The sequence below is a fragment of the Sinocyclocheilus grahami genome, unplaced genomic scaffold (assembly GCF_001515645.1).
Source record: "Sinocyclocheilus grahami isolate Dianchi unplaced genomic scaffold, SAMN03320097.WGS_v1.1 scaffold1496.1, whole genome shotgun sequence".
NCBI classification, from domain to species: domain Eukaryota; kingdom Metazoa; phylum Chordata; class Actinopteri; order Cypriniformes; family Cyprinidae; genus Sinocyclocheilus; species Sinocyclocheilus grahami.
In genome coordinates this window covers 1-25,149 of record NW_015506675.1, presented here as the reverse complement: position 1 = coordinate 25,149, position 25,149 = coordinate 1, and the positions used below count along the sequence as shown (strand labels likewise).

The window sequence follows — 25,149 nt, the reverse complement described above, 5'->3', positions numbered from 1 at the left end:
TGAAATGCTGTAAACTGCGAAAATGAAGTCTCAAAATCCAAATGAACCGAACAAGATCAACGCGAACTAGACGTCAATTAATGCACGCGTGTCACCTGATCCACATATGCACAGAATCCTTTTTGCATGAGCAATTTATGATATATTAATGCAGAACAGAACATTTTTATTCGAAAACATGTCTGTATTTGTACAAATCCCTGCACAATCATTTAATCCTGAATTCCACAGACTCAAATTGAAAGGCATTTGTTTGTGGTTAGTAAGATACATGTATAAAATGTATGCAGTACATGAATAATTGTGCGTGCGTCTATTAATCATTTTGAGTCTAATATCATCCCATAATAAAGACCTATAAAACCTTTTTGTAACCTTGGCATACCAAATGTTTTGTTTATTAATCATAAGAGCAGCTGGATAAGGAAAGTCAAATATGATATTATTACAACACATGAGAAGCAAATAAAACTGCACCACCGTGAAAATGGGCGGCTTTCTATGCTTTAGCCTATTGATTATTTACTTAGTGAAGAATAAACTTTAACAGTTTAGCATTGTGTTTTACTAAAATATCAGACTTGTTTTTTTCAAAGTTACTTTTCAAAGTGATTACTGTTACTATACGAGCTATTCATCACAATATCTTCGTTAATATTAATGAAATGTTTTTAAAATTAAGTTTTTGAAATAATACACAACATTACGAGTATATTTGAACGTTGTGTAAATGTCAATGATTGTTTTTTTTAAATAAAATGAATACATCTACGACGCTGGGGGGCTGTACAAACATATTGACATATCTATAAGTAGGCTACAAAGACCAGAAAATTCACCAACAATTCATTATTTTTAGTGTAAATAACTATTATTTAGACACTGAGCAAGAACGGCATATAGGTACAAATACAATAAATGTACAAGATACAAGATATTAATTATAAAAAAACAATATTTAGTCATTGATATGTATTCTGATAAAAGCTGCGCTGTCCAGTGACACCATCTCTACTTTCAATGACCCTCTGATCAGGTAAAAACAAAAAGAGCTCAACCAACTGCAGTACATGTTAGTCTAACCAAAGCTCTGACTATAAACACAGTGGGGTCCAAAAGCCACATTGAAAATCTAGAATTCAAAATAATTGAATAATTATCTCATGTTGATTATACTTTTGTCATAACATTGTTTGAACTTTGCTGTAATTAAATATATACTGTATATATATATTTTCACTCGTGGTCCCACTTCTTTTGGACCCCACAGTATATATGGATCCTTCATAACACTGATCATCTGCTTTCCTTTAACAGCAAGTTCATCAACATGATGATGCAAGATGGCAACAAAATCCTTGCTAGAGGAATCATGACACAGGTTTGAATCAAATCCCATTACATACACACTGGCGGTCAAAAGCGTTTCACGGCATAGGCAAGCTAGGCAGTCACCTAGGGCGCCACCAGCAGGTGGGGGTGCCAATGAACACAAGTACTGGCACTACATTTTAGCTGGGCTGTGATAAAAGCTGTGTCTCATTTCGAAGGCTGTGCCCTCCGGAGGTCACATTCGAAGGCTGCATACGTCATCGAGGCTGTCTCATTTCAGAGAAGCAAGTAGGACACTCAGAATGCGACCTTCGAATGCGACCTTCTTTCACAGGAATTTGGAAGTTGCATGAGGTGTATCCTTCGCTGCTACAGATAACCCACAATTCTTTGCGTCGCCGTAAACAACCATCGTTTATTTGGGGGGAAAAAATGGTGGCGCCGACAGATGTAACATTGTAACGTATAACCTCAGTTGGTAGATGTGGTAAACAGGATTACAAGTGTTTAGTGATTTTTAAATGTTGAGAATAGTACTTTGCTAGCAAGGCGAGAAATTATTAATTTGTTTAACCCTCTAGTATTGTACATTTAACTAGCGTTAGAGCGCAACAACGCTATAAATGTGTTGGCATAGCAACGTGATACTTCCTGTTTCCTTTTCTGCCCCTCCTACAAAGGCCATCTCATTTAATTCTGGGTTGAGGACACTCCGTATACACATCCTTCAGAGGACACAGCCTTCTAAATGAGACACAGCTATAAAGTGGCACGGCCAACCTGAAATATGATTGCCACCCCCACTGGATCCCCCAACATCATTGGGCTAGAGGTACTGTCAAGCTGACGATGCCATGGGATCAGAGCGCTGTCAATTGCTGCCGGATTGTTGCATGCCAAGTTTGATTTTGGAGCCAGTAGCCCCTCACTGCGGAACACAAGATCCAGGGGGCATGGTTTGATCCACATCTACGGGTGGAGATTGCTAGGTTTAGGGGTGGAGATGGGTGGGTTTAGGGATCAGGGGGTGGAGATGGGTAGGTTTAGGTGTATGTCAGGTGGGAGGAGTTGGATCTGCATCCAACCACGCCCCCTGGACTTGTGTTCTGCAGTGAGGACCATCTCTTTGGAGTGCTCAACACCACCATTAGATCAAATCCATTGGCAAGGTAAGATTTTTATTTTATTTTATTTTTTTGCCATGCAATAAAGCCAAGTTCAAAGGCCAATTTAAAATATTGGTACAGTAAAAAGTGCACAAAATGAGTAATTTGTTAAGGCAGTATTTGTGGCAGTCGAGAAATCATGCTGCATAATTGGTCCAAAAGGTGTGCGTATTTGCGCCGATGCATTGTTAAAGGATCAGTGTGTCATAGTCACATATAAAACTTTAACGGCTAATTAAAAAATATTGGTATAGTAAAATTAGCTAATTCACAAGATCAATACATCCTTTCTTAAACCGCTTTGTTGAATTTAATGCATCCTTACGGAAGTGTTGAAATGCTGAATTAATTAATTCACTTCTAACAGGGCTTAATGGGAGCAGAGTCCTACACATAGAGGGCAGAGTGTTGCGTAATTTAAAGGGGAAGTTCACGCGTCAATGAGTAACAAATGTTACTTTTTATGAGTAACTTGTTTATGTAGTTTGGGGTAACAAAGGGTTTTATAGGTTTGACTGAAATAATCATGAAAAAACAGACAATTTAAATCAACAAAACAACTAAAAAACAAACAAAGACAAAAAGTAGTCATTGAAAATATCTAAATTATCAATATCTGCCATCACACATTAACTTCAATAGCCAAAAATATAAGGCTTCTCAGCACCAGACTGCTGTTGTCTTTTCCTGAGGGGTGTGGCGGAAGTGGGAATGTGCCATGTGAGCTTACTGTTTTCAACATAATTTTATTTTTTAAATATATATTTATGTTTACATTTACACTTGTGTTTATGTTAATATTGATATGGAATGAAAGTTTTTTTTTTTTTTTTTTTAGCAAAAGGGATGGTGCCCCCTGGAAGTTGGTGCCCTACACAAACTGAGTACTCTGCGTATAGGCAGAGGCGGACAAAGTACTCAACTCCATTACTTGAGTGAAAGTACAGATACTGCTGGTCAAATATTACTCCATTACAAGTAAAAGTTGTAAAGACAGATTTTTACTTAAGTAAAAGTACAGAAGTACTTGCTTTTAAAAGTACTTAAGTACCAAAAGTAAATTTCCTTTTTTTATGTCAATGCACTGTTTTATTGTTGTACGTAATACTTGCAATACTTCTGAAGCAACTTAGAATACATTACACCTGCTGAATACACTAACTAGCTTGTAGTATCTTTGGAATAAAGAGCTTTTAAATGTTAAAAACCTATGGGGGGAAAAAAATGAACACCCCTACCCACCCCCACAAAAGCAGGATGGTAGTGATCTCACACAGCTCTGACAGTGTGTGCACACATCTATGTTTAACCATTCATCCACACATTTGCAGAGTGCACAGTGAAATCCTGTAAATACAGAGTGATAAAGAAAGAAAAATCAAACCTGCTTTAAAACCCAGCAACACAACTATAGCTGTATAACTTTACAACAGCAGCACTGCTTTAACAAAAAAGCAAAACAGCAAGACTTATTTGACATCAAAAAAATTTTTTTTTTAATGCGGTCTAATCACTCTCGCGGTACTTTGATGTCACACACAGAACAGTCTGTGCAGTGCTGCTCCAACACCTTTTGTGTTTTATTAGGAGATGCACAACAGTTCTTCTGTGGCTTTATAGGTAATATTTTCACATACACAATTTAGCAAAATCAGACAATATTGTGTCTAATATATAGCACAATATTAACTTCTTATTATTGAATTGTTGTAAATAAATATCACATTTGCAACTGGTCAGTGTTCAAAAAATACTGGGAAATCACTTCATGTAGCCCTACAAGATGATTGCTGATAAACTGTCTGAAAAAAAGAAAGTCACGTTTTAGAGAAGAAAAAAAACACACACTGACTTTCAAAGCTGCTACATAGTTACAACTTTCTACTTCGAGGACCTTGATAGAAATGTAGTGGAGTGAAAAGTACAATATTTGTCTTTCAAATGTAGTGAAGTTAAAGTCATAAGTTCCCAGAAAAAATAATACTCAAGTAAAATGCAGATACTCAAAAAGTGTACTTAAGTACAATATATATATGCGTATAGGGAGTGGCAGTACTGGCCTATTGTGGGACATCCCCTATAAAAACTGACTGTTGTGTTTTATACTTACTAGAAATTAGTTCTTTATAGGCATGTGGAGTTAAATAAAGGCATATTATTTAACATAAACTATTGATTTTGTTTTTCATTGTGAACTTATTTTGAAAGTATACAGTTCTCTGTATACTTTCAGTTCTTTCAAAATGGCACCTCTGTGACTTCACACATAATAAATGCACGTGACTGACAAAGACAGAATGCAATTCTACTTTGGATTCGAATTCCAAGAAGATCCCAGAAGTGTCGTCGTTGAGTGTTGTAATCAGTAAGACTATCTATCAATTGCGAATAGTGCGCTATGCATCAAAAAATGTTTGCTTGAAATGTTTTACAAAATAAATGTCAATTCTTTTTAGCCATTTTCATGAATTCTTTTACATGGTGTGCGTTTCCCAAAAGCAACTTCCATTGTTATCAATATTCATCAGAACTTGCGACCATGGCTAGCTAATGCTTTTGGGAAACGCTCCCCTGATCTGTAACTTTCCAAAAATGTTTGATGGACCTGCTCAACAATCGTTTTTGTACTTAACATAAGGAAGTAAAATAAGTTACAAGTTAAAATAACAATAGCACTTTTTGCTCTTGTTGAGACCTCTAGTGGCCCACCCAGTGACAAATGTGAGGGGAGCCAAATATCTCTGGTGAGCTGTTTCAACTGAAATAAACTTGCACTGATTGATCTTAAAATATGTCAGTGCCCTTGTTTTGTCTCAAGATACACACCAGTAATTGTTTTGTTTTTTTTCTATTTCTAAGGCATTTTTATAAAAACTACTTAAGTGTCCTAATTGAACTATGGCCTAATCCTGGTTTAGTCTAAGCCCTGTCTGTGAAATCAGGCCACATTGTTTATATTTATAGCGAATCTCTCAAAAATTATGTTTGGGTCTTGTTTCATACAACAAGAATAAAAAAAAAAATCTTAAAACGTTTTGTATGCGTGTGCTTATTTTCATGTCAATTAACTTCCATCATTCTGTTACTCACCCAGTTGTTTGTTTACAGTTCACAGTGAGGTCCTCACCCACACACTGCAGATATGGACTGATTTGGTCCTGATAAATGCTTTGAAAGAAAATAAGGAAAATATCAGCACAAAACTTCAGGTACTTGAATGAAATAATTTACTAATGTGACTTTTACTCACCAACACTTTTAAATGCAAACATCTCATCCTGATGAATCTTCAGCACTGTTGTCCAACATGCCCAATGTTGGCCTCTTCTTTACATCATGAATATGTTTAAGGATGTTTAGAGGCACCAAATGTTACTACTACTGAAAGTGTTTTTGCACTAGTCCCCATAGATTACATTATTGAGGGTAATACATTTGAACCTTATTTTATATTTTTTATGGAATCACATGAAGACAAGAGCTGACCTGAACTCTATACAGCTGGTCTCTGATCAGCCAACACACTGTAAAAACCCCACATCTGCACTCCATCAGTGCATGAACTGAACTTTATTGAACTTCAGTTCCCTTTCAGTCGGTCACTCTCGACGTCACGTCGGAGGACCGACGAAATTGGGATCTCGCTTAGAGGGACCAATCTACTTCGAGTGTAAACTAAACGAGCCAATGCAAATTGGCATGCGATTATTGCATCCAGCTGCTGCTGATCACAGCGTGAGTATAAGTAGGCAGCAGGTGCAGCGCATATTCAGCTTTTCGCTTCGGAGCCGAGCGATCACATCGTTCTGCTCCTGACTACTCTACTGAGAGAAAAGACTGAACGAGTTCAGCGCGCTCTTGGAGAGCTCTTCGTGTTGGGTGGCTGTTGTGTTGGTAATATGAGACAAGCAGCAGCTACTGATAAAGAAAATTAATAATTCAAACACTTTAAACTCCTGTGCAACCATGATGATATGGTTATCTGTCTTTATTCGCTTAATCTCCTGAATTAAACAGTGTCAATAATGCTTTGTGTCACACAATTAAACATCTTGCATATAATTACAGCCATTTACAAAAAACAAAAATTACTTTTGAAAAGAGCTCACAGTAGAAACCCATTTGGATTACAACGAAGAACAACACTGAGGTGTGTTTGATCACTGTCCGGACTGATGAACAAATTCTCATTGGATAAAGTGTCTTTTTCTATCATTGTTTTTCATGTTTGTGTTTCCACTGAATCAAGCTGAGTTTCCTCTCTCTTGTCACTCCTACCAGCCTCCAGATCTTGATTCAGTAGAGCATTCATTTCATGTAATTCTGCTGTTTTTTCCTTTGATCCACTGACTGGAGTTTCATCAGACCCTTTCTCGGTTTGGGACAAGACATATCTTAAAAAAGCCATTCAAAAGTGGATGTGTAAACAAAAGTTATATATAAATAGTTTTCATTTGACACTTACTTTTGACTACTAAAAAGTATGTTCTACTAATATGTGTAGTATGAATGAAATTTGGACACACCAGTTCCATGCTCCACTGCCATTCACAAATCCTTTCCTGTGGCCTCATGGGATAGTAAAGTGTCCTCTGAATATGCACCTTAGGATCTTGAAATAGAAGGTCATCCAGTTACATTTTGCATACTGTTTTTTTGCCTACTATACAGTACGGAAGTAGACATATTTGGACGCAGCATGTGTGTTCTTGTGGTGTCATCATGAAGTCAATTCACTTTGGATCCAGAGTGTATTTTCTATATGTTCTATTCATATTACAGGTCAATTTATTAAATATGATTTACATTAAATACAATACTAACCTGATATGATTGGAGACATATTTTCAGCCCTGTTGTTTGAAGAGAGGGTAGGAAAAGAGATGATTAATGGATTATTCAGTTCCATTAAATATAATAAATGCAACAAATCAAATTTAGTTTATACTTACATGGTTCAAAAACTTGTAAAATTAGATTATATCCTGATAATAACAAATGCTCTCAATGAACAAGCAGTAAAATATCAGTGTGAAAAATTGCAAGTTAAGTCAAAGTATTCTTCTGAAATGTTTTAAAATGGTTCAGAATTGACTCCACACTTACGAACAAGTTTTATTTAAACCAGTTTCACCACAAAGGTTCGGGTCAGAGGACAGGGGTGACAAGAGGTCCATCAAGTGTTTTTGCACCGGGGCTCATAAGATAACGTCATGCATATATATTGATGACAACAAATCAATGTGATGAAACTAAAGACAAATAAGAGAAATTGTTATTCGTGGTCTCATGATTTTTATCATGACATATATACAGTATATATACAGTATATGATGATTATATCTCATGATCTTGGAGACTTCAATAGAAAGCACTCTCAACATTTATTATTATTTGAACTGCACGTACACACACATAAACTATAGCAATTAAAAGACACTTTACAAGCGGCTTGTTCGTTTTAAATGTTACATAAATATTTTTGCATAGATTTTGGCACAGATCTGTTTAACGTCAGCAATATTAGCTCCTTCATATTTAACTAAATACTCAAAGATGAATGAACACATTTTTAATAACACACCAAATTTACATAAAAGCTGTACCTCAATCTGTTTATGAAAAAAAATACTTCTTGTTCATAATAACTATTACAATAAACTTAATACTGTTACAAAAATACAGCATGTTTTACTTTTGATGTGGCAACCAATACAAAATTATTAAGTTATTTGTAACAGAATATCACTAGACTCTCTGCTTTACAATTTAGTTTTCAGTCTCAGCTTGTTGGTTTTTACTGCAGAGGAACTCTTTTGCAGACAGACAGAGCAGTCAGAGTACAGGATAAATGTGAAAGACTGTTTCTCATGTCTTTGTCTGTGAAACATCAGGATCAGCTGCAGACAGATTCTCCATTTCACGAGTCTCTGGTGTATTCTGTGTTTAAAACAAGACGTTGTTTGGTACAAATCAGTACTCCACGGTAAAATGTCAAAGCTTATATTGCAGATCAGCTGATACATCATATATAATTATTATATTACCCCGAGTTGACCTCTTTGATGTGAGTTCCTTTGATTGTGTGTAGATCTGTATTTGAAAACAGAACTGCAGATTAAACATGGATACATACACAGTTGAATGTACTGCATACATACAGTACATACGGTGTTGAATAAAAATCTGAACTTACCCAGCTGTAACAATCCTCACTATGTGACAGGAGACATTAGAGAGAAAGTTGTTTCAAATGTTAATAATCGATTGAATCAAATCAGAATCACAGCAAATAAAACAGATTCTGTAAGTATTTTGAACAGATTCGATGGCTTTTGACCAATTTTTGACCAAATGTTCCTAAAAACCTCACGCATATAAATCATACTAATGTTCCTGAGTTTGAGTCAATATTTGTAAAGTTCACTGCTGGGAAATTTGATAGATTTAAATCTTTCTCTGTGTCACTATACTGTCACTTTTGTATGGAAGCCCGTTTCCGCCACTGAACAAAAAAATAAAAGAGGTAATTGCGACTTTTTATCTCACATTTCTGACTTTTTTTCTCAGAATTGCGTGATATAAACTCGTAGTAAAAAGTCATAATTGAGAGATATAAACTCGCAATTCTGAGAATTGCGTATTTATATCACACAATTCTGACTTTATAACTCGCAATTTTCTTTCAAAAAAGTCAGAATTGTGAGATAAAAAGTCGCAATTACCTTTTTTTTTTTTTTATTCAGTGGTGGAAACGGCCTTCCATACTTTTGCCTTTATTATCACAGAGCAAAAGCAAAATAAATAAAAAATAAAGATACTTACAGAAAGCACGCATTTGTAAAATCAGCCAATACAAGACAAAAACACTTTCAGAAGGGAAGACAATGACTCTCATATCCTTCATGACACGCTCACCATTTCCTAAGAATTAAAAGAATAATAAAGAAGAGAAAGAAGCACAGGACATTTGAAAGCAAAATGGTAAAGCAATCTTCAGCATTTGTAAAATGTAACCCTGCTGTGCTCTGTTATTTTTTAGCATGGTTTTTGCATTATATAAAATGGTGTGATGTTAAAAGATTTCTATAATATCTATAAACGGCTATACACACATACACAAATGCATATATACAAATATGGAAATACAAACATATAATTATTTGCAGAAATAATAGATTTCCACTTACGTGCTTTCAGGATCAGTTCTGCTGTCAGTGTAACAGAGTTCAACAAAACAAGACCAACTGCTCCAAACATGAACATGATTTCACTACAGAGAGAGACTATAACACACACACACACACAAAACAAACAAACATTAAACAGTGTGTTTCATTTAGCAATCAATAATTAGCAGACTTTAGCAGTAAATAATTACACGTATTTGATCCTTGTTGGCTTGACTCAGTCTGTCGTCGTCTCAGGACTCCTAAACGTTCTGCCCGTTAAAACAAAAATCAAATCTGATTTGAATTTTTATTGAATAAATGACTGAAAATGACTAAATTAAAAATAAAAAAAACTGAATAATTCAAGAAGGCCTATAGTAGTAAAGTGAGATAATATTGTACGAGTGTTGGATAGTAACTGGTTATGTAATCTAGATTACGAAATAAAAAGATTACGATGTAATTATAATATATTAAATTTTTTAAATACTCATAATGAGACTAGTTACTTTTTAATGATTTTATGATTGCATATGCACACAATGGCAGCAGATTCTCCATTATTTATTGATTCTCCTTAATTCTTCTTTTTATCTCTTTTAAATTTTCTTTTCTTAATCAGTCTATTGCTTTTATGTATGTTCAAAAAGTCTTCCAGTTTCATGGAATTGCACACACTAGCCACTAGTCAGGTGATTATAATTACACAGAGGCCACACAGCATTGGACCACTGGATTTACAGAAATCATTGCACTTTTAAGGTGATATATGGCAAAAACATTACTGTGCGCTACAAACTTTGTATAAACTCTACATTTGCTAACGACTGCAAAGAACTACACATCTCATTTAAAATTTTAAATAGAGAGAAATGTTTGTGGAAAAAAATAAGGAAAAAAATGATATAAGCTTGTTTTCTCAACATGCACATGATCATGAAGTACATGAAGTAGCACAGCACTGAATACTTATGTCAATTTAAATTTTTTTTAAATACATTTCCTAAATTAATCACAAAAAGGCTGCAACATAAAATGTGGGGAAAAAAATAAGGCGTCTGAATCGGAATACTTTCAGACATCACAGTTCAGTCTCATGTTTATTGCAAAACTCACCCTCATACTCATGACTAACAAAGGGACCATTAAGAAATTAAAACAATGCGCAGTTCAGGAAGCACAAAGTATAATGAGTATGTCTGCTTTATATGACTTAATTTCCCTTAATATTAACTAAATTAACTAACAATATAACTAATGTGTTATACATTTTACTTCCGAACAGCATTGTTTTACTTTTTTAATTTGCATATTTTAGACAGTTATCTTATTTCTACATCTTAGTACCATATTGTCATGCTCTTTTTTATAAATATAGTATGGAGTAATAAAAGACAATGCAAGTATCACAAGTAATCACAAGCATTGATGAAAAAAAAAAACAGTCAGTGATGGATAATACCTTGTACATGGTTTTCAACGACCACGGTTATCTTCAGAACTTCAAGAAATAAAATGACACAGGTCCATTCCAAGTACTCTGTAAATAAAAAAGGCACTTCTGATCAGCACAACATGTCTTACAAAACAAAATGTTGTATGTCTTCTAAGTTTAGCTATTATATGGCTATCACTTATCACTAAGTTAAATATGATCCTGTTGGATCTAGGAAATGTAAAATACATTAATCACCAACCCAGGCCAGGAACCCAAGCTAAACCTTACAAGAAATATCTGTCCTGACAAATCTGAGCTTTCACACAACAAATCTACTTTAAAAAATAATTATTAAATAAAGGCAGCATACCTTTCTCCCTTTCCAATATGACTAGATGAGCATAAATCACTAGGATGATATCCAGGAGTGTCATTATTATTATATACAAAATTTGTATCCATCTGCGGCGAAGAACTGTGAATAAAAAAGATGACCATCTGCTTTAGCTTTCACAAGTCACATACAAGAACTGAACTCAGATCTGACACGGATCAATTTAGAAAAGTCAGCATGAAATCAAAATTGAATCTATATAATGCTTTTAATGTATGTTATTGGTTTTACTGTGAACAATTCACATTTCACAATACAATCAACAACCAATGGATAAAATCAAGTCATGTCCAATATTATAATTTACTTTTGGTTTGATAGTAGTTTCACTCAGACAAAAGTCACAATATGGTTGTAAAGTGAACAGCAGGAGCTTCAGTTTCATGCTGACTTTAAATCACTTTTAAATAAACATGCATTAAGCAGTAATATTCAATATTCTACCCATATACAGTAATATTCAAAATCATCACAAATGTATATATACATGATTATTATATGATTTACTCTTTCCAAACCTATACAAACACAATAACGATCAGAATGTACTTCAAGATGTACTTACATTTAAATCTTGCTTGCAGAAGAGGTAAAAGTGGTATACAGAACAGCAACAGTGGTTGAACAAATGGCACAATAAGAAACACTAACATAAGAGAATAACAGTTTATTAGTTTCCCATCAAACAAAACAGTCAATAATGTGTCATTAAAACACATCATATGATTGCTCTGAATGTTTAGATGTTAAAATCACTGAAATAAGAGTCTCAAAGGTGTTTTTCTTGTGGAGCACTTATTGGCTTAATTTAGTCTGCATATTTATGTCAACATATCAATCTACAAGTACAGTAGTTCTACATCAAAGTGAAAGTGGCTGAACTACAAACAACTAGATTTTTATCACAGAAAAAAAAATCAGTTCATCAGTTTAATAAATTATGAAGGGATCAGTATTCAGGTGTTACCTAAAGAGGGAAGTCCTAATGAGTAGACCATCTGGAACAATTGGGGAAAAGACAACAACAACAACATACAAAGTGCGGAGAGCCGCATGATTTTATCCGCCATTTCTGCTCTCATGTCCCTGGACAGTATCATCGCTGTGGACATGACAAATGTCCAGTCAGGGCTAAGGTTCATGCATCAAATCTTAACCTGCAGCAGCTTTGAATGCTTTTATAACAAGCGTGGAGCACTACAGTTAAGTCACACAAAGATGATAACATTAGCAATGCTCTGCCACATATACAGTACAATTTACAATATAATTTGTTTGTAACTGTGCTTGTTCCTTTTGTTGGTTAAGTAGTAGAGGGTGGTAACAGTCAAGAAAATAATAAATTTTACGTTCCACATTTATTTATTTATTTTTTCCCTTAAGATTTATTTCTATTATTTTTGTGCTTTATCAACACTCAGTAACAGTGGTTAATCTAAAGCTAATAGTACTATCAAACATTAACACACACTTAGATCTAAAAGGAAAGTGTTTGGCTCTACTGTATGTATATGATTATCATTTTTGGTTTTGTAGAATAAAACAATAATCAAGAGTTTTGTTCATTTACATTTATCAACTTAATAAATCTGTGCTTACTTAGCCTGCCACTCAAATCATACAGAAACTCTTACCTCCACTCAGGATGAGACAGAAGAGCACAACAAATCCAAAGCACATTCCTGAGAATATACGGCGTCTATAGTTTGTATCATGTGCACTAATTCTCCAGCCATATGCAAAAAGAACTATAGAAACAGATAAAAAAATTTTTTTTATGTCACACTAGATGCATGATGTTCTGTGCAAGAACAGAACATATGTACACATGTGGTGAACTGAACAGTGTTTGTCAAACAATTGTCATTGAGGCCATACCAACTTAATCATTATGATATTTAAGGAAAGTTAGGGTAACAGTATACATGCAATAAAGTATAAATTATAAAAGGATGTACTGTTATTATTTTGAAATGAAGAATATACTAGACACTTGTAAGCACTGTCTGTCTTTCAGTCAGTTTGAGTAATCAGGCTTGCTGACTTCAGGGTTCATGTTTACAGGATTTTAGTGAGGGGGTGTGGTATGATTTAATGGCTGAATTCTGGACAGGTCTACTGAAAGTTAGCAAAACCGGTAATATTTCATAAAGCACTTTATATGTCAGAATAAGTAACATGGCTTCTGTTGTGTGAAATGTGGATTCACCCACCTGAATAAACAACGACTGTAAGAACAGCAAGTTCATGTGTTATTCTGAAAAACCTGATCCATGAGTTATGATTGACTGTGGAAAGAAAGGGTTGAATACATAAAATGTATATATTTTTTAAAAGCACTAATGCACTGCCATTGTATTATATTATGTTAGTCCTGTTCTGATTGACTAAATTATGCTGTTCTCTGTTGTCAGAGATATCACATATTCTTACTCCCAAGGTGAAATACTGAAGCATGTTTGTGCATCACTGTCCAGATGCCAAATGAGTCCCACAGATACTTTAGAACTAGATTTTTTTAGACATGCATTCAAAATAAAATAAAACCATGTTCATTTTAAATACTTATCAACATACTCACACTTTACAGTTTACAAAAGCATATTTGTATCACCTTATTGTTCAAACAAGACTTATGGCTTTACTGAATGTATTACAAATATTTTTTTCACCAAACACTACAACTTTCTTGACACATACAATATTGTTGCCAAGAACATATTCAGAAAATAAACTTGAGTTTGTGGTTTGAAAAAATAAATAAATAAATAAATCATTGTGCTTCAGTATTTGACCCTTTACTGTATTTAACTGGAATAAAATTAATCACCAACAATATTGTAATGCTAAGCCTTAATATGTTGCCAACAAAATGCATTTACTGATCTCCTTAAAAAAAAAAAAAAACTTTAAATCCTAATATACCTTGAAGATACTTCAAATAGTGCAAAGCCCAAATCAAAAAAACAGGCCTCAGAATATAAAGGGCACAGCAGGGGACAGTCTCATGCAGAGATCCTGGAACAGAATATTTAATTATGGACTTTAGATGACAAATGACAACAAATGTGTGACAAAAAATGAGAAAGTGTTGAACCAACATGTGAGTCAGGGATGAGAAAAATCTGTACAACATTATGAACAGAAGACAAACAAAATCTACAATATTATTAAGATTATATTAATATTATTTTTCATATTTACAAACATAACTAAGAACACTAAACTACTGCACTCACCTTCAGTAAAGCCCCAAAGCATGAAGGCAAAGAACATACAGATGTTTGGATAAAAGACCAGAGAAACCTGAAGATTCCTGATCATGCTGCTGGTGACTGGAGAGAAGAAGCAGAATAATCCCAGTTAAATAAAAAAAAACACTTACTGTGAAACATAGAATTTAAATCACAAAAAAATAAGAACAATTCCCTTCCAAGCACAGGCCTACCAGTGTTTTTTGATCTGCAGTAGATCAGACAGCAGAGCAGAAGCACAGCTCCAAATCCAGCAGCAAAACAGAAAAATAACACAGCTATGTGCCAAGAAGAGACACCTGTGAAACACAAACATCAGGTATAACTTCACTGAATCAACTTGGTATATTTAGTCATAGTTTCTTATGGAGAAATAATCAGGAGTTTTGCAATTAAGACAATTCGTTATTTAAATGGATTCCTACAATTATTAGCAGCAGCTACTGAAATGTTAAAAGTTATTTGTTCTTTTTAAATAGACACTTTTTTAAGCTAGTATAAATAGCAAAAAATAGCACCTAATTTACACCAAATGCAAATAAATAATGACAGATACTGTTCATACAGTGTCCACAGCAAACAGTATATTCAAATGATTTGTGGACAGAGTTAATGAAAATTGCCACTGCCAACAAGTTTGTCTACTTAAATATAGCACAAATAGACATTCTTTTACATTTTGCTATGTTTGTCGACTCACCCAGTTGCTCCAGTTCTGCAGTTGCATTGGCTGAAAGATCTCCAGCAAACACTAAACACATGTAAACTCCTTTATCCTCAGTTCTGACACTCTTCAGTCTGAGAGAGAAGTTTCCTTTGGGGATCTCAGCAGTGAAGAACTCAACTCTGTCTCTGTATTGTTCATCTGATGAATCTGGTAAAGGCTCATTGTTTTGGAAGAGCAGAACTGGAATATCTCCATCTGTCCTTATCCATGAAACCTCAATGTGTTCAGGTGTGATGTGAGAGTCTACAGAGCAGCTCAGAGTGACGTCCTCACCATCATATGCAGAAACAGACTGATCTGATCCTGATACTAGCAAACGCTCTGAAAGAATAAAAATTGTTTAAATTCCATTACATAAAATACATCCAATGTCATTTATATTTTCAGCAGAATTCAGATGGCTCTCACTCACCATGTTTTATTTGAACCACAGTCTCACCAGAATCCTGCTGACTGTAAACTCTACATGTGTATCGTCCCTCATCTTCAGCTCTCAGATTGTCCAGACGGAGAGAGAAGTTTCCATGATGGATCTGATCAGTAAAGAAATTAGCTCTATCATGATACTCCTGCTGCTGGGCCTCTGGTCGACTCTCACCATCTTGATACAGATGAACCAGAGCCTCTGAGTCTGTTCTTCTCCATTCCACCTCCAGACCCTCCATTAGTAAGAGTTCATCAACATAACAGGGCAAAACCACTGAAGATCCCAGAGGAGCAATCACAGGACCAGAGGGACCGTGCACGATGAAGCCTATCACAAAACAGACAAATTGATTAATGCGTTAAAATAAATCAACAAATAAATAATAAGCGTTAAAAAAAGGAAATCTCGAAGGCTATTTTCGCGTATAGACGTAAAGTGAAAATACTCACCATCAGCGACAATCATAAGTATAGACATAAAAATACAGGTAATGTCCATCATGTATTAAAATTAGACAAAACTGTCATTATATCATAAATGATCATGAAAACGAAAGCCTTTTTCGTTTTTAAACAAGTCTCTCCTGCTCACCAAGGCTGCTTTTATTTGATTGACCAAAAACAAAAAATGCAGTAAAAATGTAATATTGTGAAATATTATGAAAATGTAATATAACTTTTCTATTTAAATACATTTTAAAATAAAAATCTATTCCTTTGACAGTAAAGCTGAATTTTCTGCATCATTACTCGTCTTCAGTTGTTTGTGTGTCACATGATCCTTCAGAAATCAGTCTAATATGATGATTTGGTGCTTAAGACGCATTTATTATCAATGTTAAAAACAGTTGTGCTGCTTCATTTTTTGGGGGGGAAACTGTGATCCATTACTATTTAAAAGTTCATGGTAAGTAAGTAAGAAAAAGACATTCGGCAAGGATGCATTAAATTGATCAGAAATAGCATTTATAATGCTGCAAAAGATTTCCATTTCAAATAAATGCTTTCTATTCATCAAACAATCTTGAAAATATTTATATGTATGATACATTTTAAAGCAGCAAAACACTTAATAATAATAATAATAATACAAACCATTATTGATAAGTGAGCACAACAATAATTGATAATTAAGCACATCTGCATATTATACTGATTTCTGAAAGATCATGTGACACTGAAGGCTGGAGTAATGATGCTGAATAAAAATTACATTTTACAATATAATAGTAATAATAAAAGTTATTTTAAATTGTAATATTTCACAATATTCTTGTTTTTCTTTCTTTTTTAATAATAAAATGCAGTCTTGAGCATAAGAGTAGTTTACAAAACATGTATACTCCAAATTTATGCTAGCATACACTTGTAAAATATCTCAATACACTACCTGAAATGAGTCTCGACGTAACTTCTGCTTGGATGCTTTGTGTCCGTTTAGACGCTGGAGACTATGAAGAGAAAACAGGTGGAGAAATACCACAGATCTCCTGCAGCCAAGAGACTAGAGATCGAGTGCTATCAGGAGTTAGGGATGGATGGGCATCACAAAAAAGGACATGAGAATGTCTGTTATCTTGACTCATAAATACAGTTTGTTCTTGAAGGAAAGTAAATAAAGCTATAAAAAGTCACATTTCCACTTTTAAGTGTTACAAAACAAATTAAAGACACATCTTACGACACATTTTTCAGATTTCAATTGTAACTTTGTGCACACAAACATTTAATTATTTCTTTATTTGAAACTTGTGGCATCAAGACAACTATACAAGTCATTGTCTAATCTGCAAGAGCCTGAGGAATCAGTGAGGCCAAAAGCAGCTGCACAGGAGCTTATTTTTATACTTTCAAATACAACATTTTGACATTCTTCATGTTAACTTCATGTTAACATTTCAGTCCAGTGGATCTTCATCAGATTGAAATGATACAAAATAAGAAAATAGTCATAGCTGTGCAAATTTATGCACATTTGCGACACTTTGTCTTCATCCAGCACCTGTAGAGGTTTTGTTGGATATACATCCAGTCTACTTTTCATAGTATAAAAATATTATCCTTAAGGAAACATTGTATTTAAATGTGACTCTTATAAACTGTTTTTGGTTCATTAAAAACATAGATTTTGTCACAGATTTAAATCTTATAAAACATTATAGAACAAATATAAACCTTTTTATACAATAGAAATAGCTGTTCTTCCTACAGAGGCAAATATAATTTGCTAGTCGATTTAAGAAAATCAAACAACTAAAAGTGTATTAAATATATTGATATTAAAACCATCTAATCATCTCTAGTGTTATGATTACAGGCCTTGACACAAATATAAGACCTACATCAAATGAATCATGATTTTAATGCTGCTACTGCAAGACTTCAATGATCAGATGGACATGTACTTGAACTCCATTCACTTTCAAACTCATTCTACTTTCAAACTAAAATGTCTAAAGATCTGTGACCAATGGCTAAATATACTGTGATTATGGCCAAAAAAAGCAGCACTAACAAGCCCTTTAGCTATAACATTTTTTCTACTAACTGGATTTGTAAGTAGGCAGTACCATGAATGAACTGCATTATCACACGTATTAATAGTTTGTCCTGGGACATGAACATATTCCTGTAACATTACAACATGGAGTACTATTTGCAGATTTCTTTTTTCTAAATCTTGATGGGAAAAAGACTGCAAGACTTTGCAATTGGGGAAACGCTACCAGCACCCATTGATTAAACCCCAAGCGGCCTTGGGTGGCATTACAGAGATGATAACGTTATAAATCTTTATAAAAAAAAATATGAATTGTGGATTTTTTTTTTTTGGGAATAATGTGAATGAATAAATCTATAAAACCAGGAATGTGTATTATGAAAGCTAATAAGATGAACTTCACATCAATTCAAGTTGACTTTAAAAAGTCAAAACAAAACCAAAACCCAGTACTGCATCTAACTTTGCCCAATCTTCTACTTCATGTCAAACCTCATACCTAGTGAATCTCCAAGCCTTCATCAAAGGTAAATATAAAAATAAAACCTCCACACTTGGTTCCTATGGATTGCAATTTCATCCCGCCTTCTTGTTTCTCTCTCCTGATTGGTGGAGGCCTCAGTCCGTCACTTCGCTGTAGTAGTATTTCTGAGCCGTTTCGCTGAGAGTCCAGCCTCCCGCACGAAACTCAAGGATCTCGAGCAGGAGCAGGCGGCCCATGGAGCTCAGGTCCTCCTGCAGGAGAAATCCATCCCTCAGCAGATTGAACAGCTCATCCATGAGCTGCATATTCATCTTCTCCAGCTGATCTCCGATACGGTGCAACTGTAACACCAGACAGTCCACCTGAGACAGAGAGATAAGGAGAGAACTTCAACATCCGAGTAAGATTAAACATTGCTACAAACTAACAGATAAATGATGAAGAGATAATTGAGGTGTCAGAAAAATTCTGCAATCTATATATATATATTGATATATACTGTATATCAATATGCACTGGTGAGTGAAAAGAAAACACTGATCCACAAAAGCTGACGTATGAGAAACCCGATGAATTAATAACTGATAAACAATGAGTCAAAACGTGTCATCTGAGAAGCCCTAATTAAACGTCAAAATGTTGTGATCAATGATTTTGGCCCTACAAACCAATTTCTGATGAAACCAAAATTTCATTTTTACCATTTTTTGATGATCACTAATTTATTTACTCAATCAGTTTATCCATTTGAGCCAACCACTAGTAACAATGTTCAAGATTCACCTCCTCCTCATTCTGCAGGGCATCAGACTGGGCCAGTCTGAACAAACAGTCATAGACGGGGTGCACAAGGGCCATCATGGGTATGTTGTTCACCTGCAGCACAGAGAATTAAAGGGGTCATATGATGTTGCTAAAAAGAACATTATTTTGTGTATTTGGTGTAATGAAATGTGTTTATGCGGTTTAAGGTTCAAAAAACACATTATTTTCCACATACTGTACATTATTGTTTCTCCTCTATGCCCCGCCTTTCTGAAACGCGTTGATTTTTCTCAGCGACCAGCACGGATCAGCTCCAGGCATGACGAAGCGGATATCGTCCTCTTTTGGAAGACCAAACAAAGGAGTTTCGCTTTCACAACGAAACACACAGTGCCTTCACGACATGGCGGTGGCGGCAGCAACAATACTACAGCGAGAATAAAAGTTACGCCTTCTTTCTTTGTGTGAACATTTGGGCAGCGTTATGCAAATCTTCCCACATCGTGACGTAGACATGTGGGGGCATGTTAGAACGAGCCATTTTAGGTGGGTGTGGTTGACTCTTAACTTTTATAAAGAATATCCCTTTAGATTTGAGACTTTAGTCTTTGCAACTTTCACAGATCTTCTTTATGCACCAAGAGCTTGTAACACTCCAAAGAGAAAGGAAAAATTTAAATGGCATCATATGACCCCTTTAAGTTAAAAGTTAGTAAGCACTTCAAATTAATTTACAAATGCATTTTTAATTATAGTTACCCTGCATGCCTTCCTAAATGAGACGAGATGAGAGAATTGTGAACGTAAAATTTAAATTAGCTGAGAATTGGCTCACCCTCAGACCATCCAAAATGTAGATGAGTTTGTTTCTTAATCAGAACAAATTAGGAGAAAGCTGCTCACCAACAGATCCTCTGCAGTGAATGGTGCATCAGAATGAGGGTCCAAACAGCTGATAAAAAAAAACTTCACAATAATCCACAAGTAAAGACATTAATTGATGGACTGGATTACTTGTGGATTATTGTTATGTTTTTATCAGCTGTTTGGACTCTCATTCTGACGGCACCCATTCACTGCAGAGGATCTGTTGGTGAGCAAGTGATGTAATGCTACATTTCTCCAAATCTGTTCTGTTGAAGAAACAAATACATCTACATCTTGAATGACCTGAGGGTGAGTACATTTTCAGCAAATTTTAATTTTAGGTGAACTATTCCTTTAAGCATTAAAACAGAAGGCAATTTTTCACCTTGAGGTAGTCAAAGATGTTGCAGATGAAGGACACGAGGCAAACCCACTCCTGAGTGGATCTCTTCCGCGTCTCCTCTCTGGCTTTAAATTCCTGCTGCAGTCGGTTCAGAATGTTACGCCGAAACACATTCCCGTTGGTCTGTTTGGCCTCTGCCTGCATAAAGTCAGTCATATGCTTACAACTCAGTCCTAACAAACTACAAGCTACACATGGTGCATTTGTTTACCTGGATAATCGTGTAACAGATGCGTCCGGCCTCCCTGCTGAAGATCTGGTCCTTCAGAGACTGGTCCACTATTACATTAGACACTTTCTCCAGGTCAACTGAACCTGGGTCTGGGGGGGTCACATTTGTGAGCCTAACAGTAAAATATGTCATGCAAAACTGCTGCAGATTCAAGATAATGACCTTTCAAGGCAGTTTTTAGGAGTTTCTGTGTCTCCAAATCAAACGACTGGATCTTGTACTCCTCTTTAGTTGAGTTCTCCATTCTGTTTAGGATGGCAAGACAGGGAATCAATCGATCGATCAATCAGTAATCAACCTTCAGGCACATAAGATCAGTTTTCAGTGTTTCCCCTAGGTTTACGGCTTGGGGGGGGGAGAACAATAGTAGGCTAATATATTTCTGCTGCAATGTCTTCAAGTTAAACTGAACTTTTATTTTGACCGGTTGCCGTGAATACCTTTACATTTCTGTGTGTATATGATATGAGGATAGTTTTACTCAAATGAAACGGTCAAATGCTCAAATAACTCAGAGCAGTTCTGGAGATGTTGTTCATGTATTTATGTCCTCATAGTGAGACGGCAGACGTTAATATCACCGGAAACGGTGTGCTTCAGTACGAGTAGTAAACAAAACTGGCGTCTGCGCCATTCATTAACACAGAGACACACAGAATTCATATTTAAATAGTCGTTTTGCGGCTTAATATTTACAAATACTAGTGGGAGTGTGCTCACTTGTGTGTGCGCATCGGGGCGGAACTCCTTCAAGGGGGGGCAGTGGGTGCAGTTGGGAGGGGGGGGGTACCCCCTTAATATAATGTCAGGGGAAACACTGGTTTTTCTGTGAAAAATGTGTAGTGGTACTCTTGTGAATGGCAGCAGACACTGACAGGGAAGAGAAAAACTGTTGACTAAAGTCGTTATTTATGTTTTCTTTGCGCACAAAAAGTATTCTCGTTGCTTCATAACATTACAGTTGAACCACTGATGTCACATGGACTATTTTAATGATGTCCTTACTACCTTTCTGGGCCTTGAATGTGGTAGTTCCCTTGCTGTCTATGCAGGGTCAGAAAGCTTAATTTGTGTTCTGAAGATGAACTGAGGTCTTACGGGTTTGGAACGACATGAGGGTGAGTAATTAATGACAGAATTCAGTAACACTTTAGTACAGGGACCAATTCTCATTATTAACTAGTTGTTTATTAGCATGCTATTATTAACATATTGGCTGTTTATTAGTACTTATAAAGTACTTTACTAACTATTAATAAGCAGCAAATTTGGAGTCAAAAGTCGTAGTGAATGGTTTGTTAATATAGCGAGAATTGGAGCTTAAAATAAAGTGTGACCCAGAATTTTCATTTTTGGGTGAACTATCTCTTTAAGTTGAGCTACAATTAGCAATCCTGTTACAGATAAATACTGACAACCAAATCTCTTGCCTGCAACATTTTAGAAAGTTGACCATAAAATCATGAACTTAGTGTAAACACTCAAAGTTGAATATGAAAAACACAAGATCACAATTTAAAGCCAGAGGACAACATACTTTTTAAAGAAAGATTGTTCTGCTTAATTTATATGGGCAAAATGTCACAGACAGTGAAAAAATAAATAAATAAATGCACCAAATGTGATGGGCTGAAAAGTTTACCCAAAAGTGAATTCCTAATTTTATCTGTTAATTAACATATCAACACACTGTGACGAGTCGGCTGCCTCCCCCTAATTATCAGCATCACCCCGCCCCTTAATCGCTGCCCTTAGCCAGGCTCCCGACATGAGTGGGTGCGTGAGAGAGCCAGGGCTGGCGGCATGTGATGGGGCACACCTGAACCGAATGGAGCCTCATCACCACCACTGTTTAAATGCCAAGCGCGCCTCTCCTCGGGGAGACCAGTCTCTTCCCCGTGCATGCACGCTGGTGTCCTCGTGGGGCCAGGAGGGGGGCGTAGAGGGACTCCCGTGCCGCCATAGTGCCGGACCCGCAGTCCGGACGAGAACCGCACCCGTTACACGGCCGTCGGGCAAGGATGCTGGGCCATCTAGTCCCTTCAAGTGCCGTGGGCAGAAAGAAGGACGAAGCCGCTGATAGAAGCCGCCGCCCCTCGTGCCCCGGACCGGAGAGGGGAGCGCGTGCGGCCGCCGGACTCCGCCCCTTACCTGGACCCTTCCTTCCTTGCTGACCACTGCCCTTCCCGTCACGAACCCCGCAGCACAACGAGGACACCAGATCCCCTGTTTATTTTGGACACTTGATTCCCTTTTTTCTGGACACTTTGTTCACAACTTCCGGTGCGTGCGATGTGTACGCGCTCTGGCGTAGTTTACGTAAGTGCCGGAAGTGATCTCTCGCACGTATATGTCACTCATTGTTTACACAGTGCACAGTAAAAAAATTATATAAATACTGTTCAGTTTCTCGCACAAACCGATCGTTTCGTGTGTTAGGACATCAATGTGTCGTCACGAGCCGCAGGGTTTAATTTGGATTGGTCTGTGCATGTTTTTTTTACACTCATAGACTTTGTTATCATTGCCATGCATTATAAGACTGATGGACTCCAACGGTTGGACTTAAAAATCATCAAATGTGTTCTACTGAAGAAACAAAGTCACCTACATCTTGGATGCCCTGGGGGTAAGCAGATAAACATCACATTTTCATTTTTGGGTGAACTATCCCTTTAATATATTGCCCCTTTGTGTCTAGTATTAGTCTGATTTGCATTAATAACCACTAGAACTTTAATGGCAATGCAACTCGGACCAATACCTCATTATTGTCATATTGTCACTGTGCTGTGGTGAAACAGAAGATGTGTGAACTATGTGCTGTCATCAATCTGACTTTCAAAGGGAATCAGAGCAGCTCGTGAGTTAAACGGATTACCCCAACCGGCCAAACACCATCAACCGACTCAAAACTGCTCATTATTACTGACCAAAAACACCCTTTGAAGAAATCAACTTCAACTGTAACTTTACAGTCGACTGTAGGCCTGATCTGTACTTTCCCACAGTGAAAATACACAAACGCCGAAGAGTTAGCGAAGAAATACTTTACTATTTTGGTTAGTTGTGGCCACTCCTAACTACTCAAAACTCATAAAACCGCTCAATAAGACAGATACAACTTCATTTAAAGACAACAGCAAACTCAAATACACACTTTCACGGCAATATCATGAACACTATGATTGAAACTCTTTGAAATATACGTTAACGTTAGGTAAACAACAACAATACAGTAGCACACCTAATGTTATCCGTTTAACAACACTATGAAAGGCATATCAAATTATTTTTATACTGCTAAAATGTGAGAGGGGTAATATCGCATGTTCATAAGGACAAAACTTACATTAAAAACAGTAAACAGGCAAATGTTTTTTCACATATCCAATCCTCGCTCTTTTCCTGCGTCTCCTGTACGCGAATCTGCCAACACTGTCTTATGAATATTAATTACGTAATGTGACGTTGTCTCGGTTGACCTATCTGATTGGCTGAAAAGGGCTGGTTCTATGTTGAATATTCATTGCGTTATACTGGACCCCATAGAAAGGTTGAAAAGCAACTTTTCTATGACCAAATTAATATGAATAAGCAAAGCGTGTCTCTCCAGTTACGTGTCCACTGCAATGAAAAAAGAAAGAAAAATGTTCAAAACCATCAGGTCTGCCGCTTTGGGGCGCGCGGCCATAACCAGCTCATAAGAACACACATGCATAAAAATGACTTTTATTAAAACAATCTGTTTGAAACCTAACCTCAATTTAGCTGTTTAGAGTAGCAGGTTATGTCAGATTATTTGCACCCATGGCAGAGCAATAGACGAGAGAAATACCTGATATTGAAAAATTATTGAATTCACAGAATTATTTTACTTTTTTTATTTTAATACACATAGGCTACATTTATAAAGTCAGAACACAACCCTATGGCTTAGTAATCCATCTTTTGCTTTATATGTTCCTGATTTATATGATTTATGTGAT

General features: G+C 35.9%; 2 protein-coding genes and 1 long non-coding RNA gene across 3 annotated transcripts; 1 reads left to right on the top strand and 2 right to left on the bottom strand.

Annotated features, from left to right (window-relative positions):
- The first annotated feature begins 976 nt into the window (after positions 1-976).
- LOC107570716 (uncharacterized) lies at positions 977-17,422 on the top strand. The gene is made up of 3 exons (XR_001607073.1): positions 977-1,036; positions 1,318-1,381; positions 17,351-17,422. It is a non-coding gene; the product is annotated as an uncharacterized lncRNA (long non-coding RNA).
- Positions 7,648-16,452, bottom strand: LOC107570712 (uncharacterized). The gene is made up of 18 exons (XM_016256973.1): positions 16,360-16,452; positions 15,896-16,237; positions 15,457-15,804; positions 14,951-15,055; positions 14,742-14,837; positions 14,428-14,520; positions 13,716-13,790; positions 13,137-13,250; positions 12,470-12,604; positions 12,068-12,148; positions 11,479-11,583; positions 11,133-11,210; positions 9,880-9,939; positions 9,689-9,784; positions 9,324-9,422; positions 8,695-8,713; positions 8,546-8,591; positions 7,648-8,438 (listed from the first exon to the last, which is right to left on the bottom strand). Exons 1-18 carry the CDS (start codon positions 16,409-16,411, stop codon positions 8,367-8,369), a joined length of 2,016 nt encoding a protein of 671 aa, XP_016112459.1. The 5' UTR covers positions 16,412-16,452; the 3' UTR covers positions 7,648-8,366.
- Positions 17,423-18,110: 688 nt separating the features above from the next.
- Positions 18,111-24,593, bottom strand: LOC107570710 (MIF4G domain-containing protein B-like). Its single transcript, XM_016256971.1, has 6 exons — positions 24,513-24,593; positions 21,323-21,405; positions 21,140-21,249; positions 20,911-21,066; positions 19,677-19,769; positions 18,111-19,255 (listed from the first exon to the last, which is right to left on the bottom strand). The coding sequence occupies exons 2-6, from the start codon at positions 21,402-21,404 to the stop codon at positions 19,028-19,030; spliced, it is 669 nt and encodes a 222-aa protein (XP_016112457.1). The 5' UTR covers position 21,405; positions 24,513-24,593; the 3' UTR covers positions 18,111-19,027.
- Between the last annotated feature and the right edge of the window lie 556 nt (positions 24,594-25,149).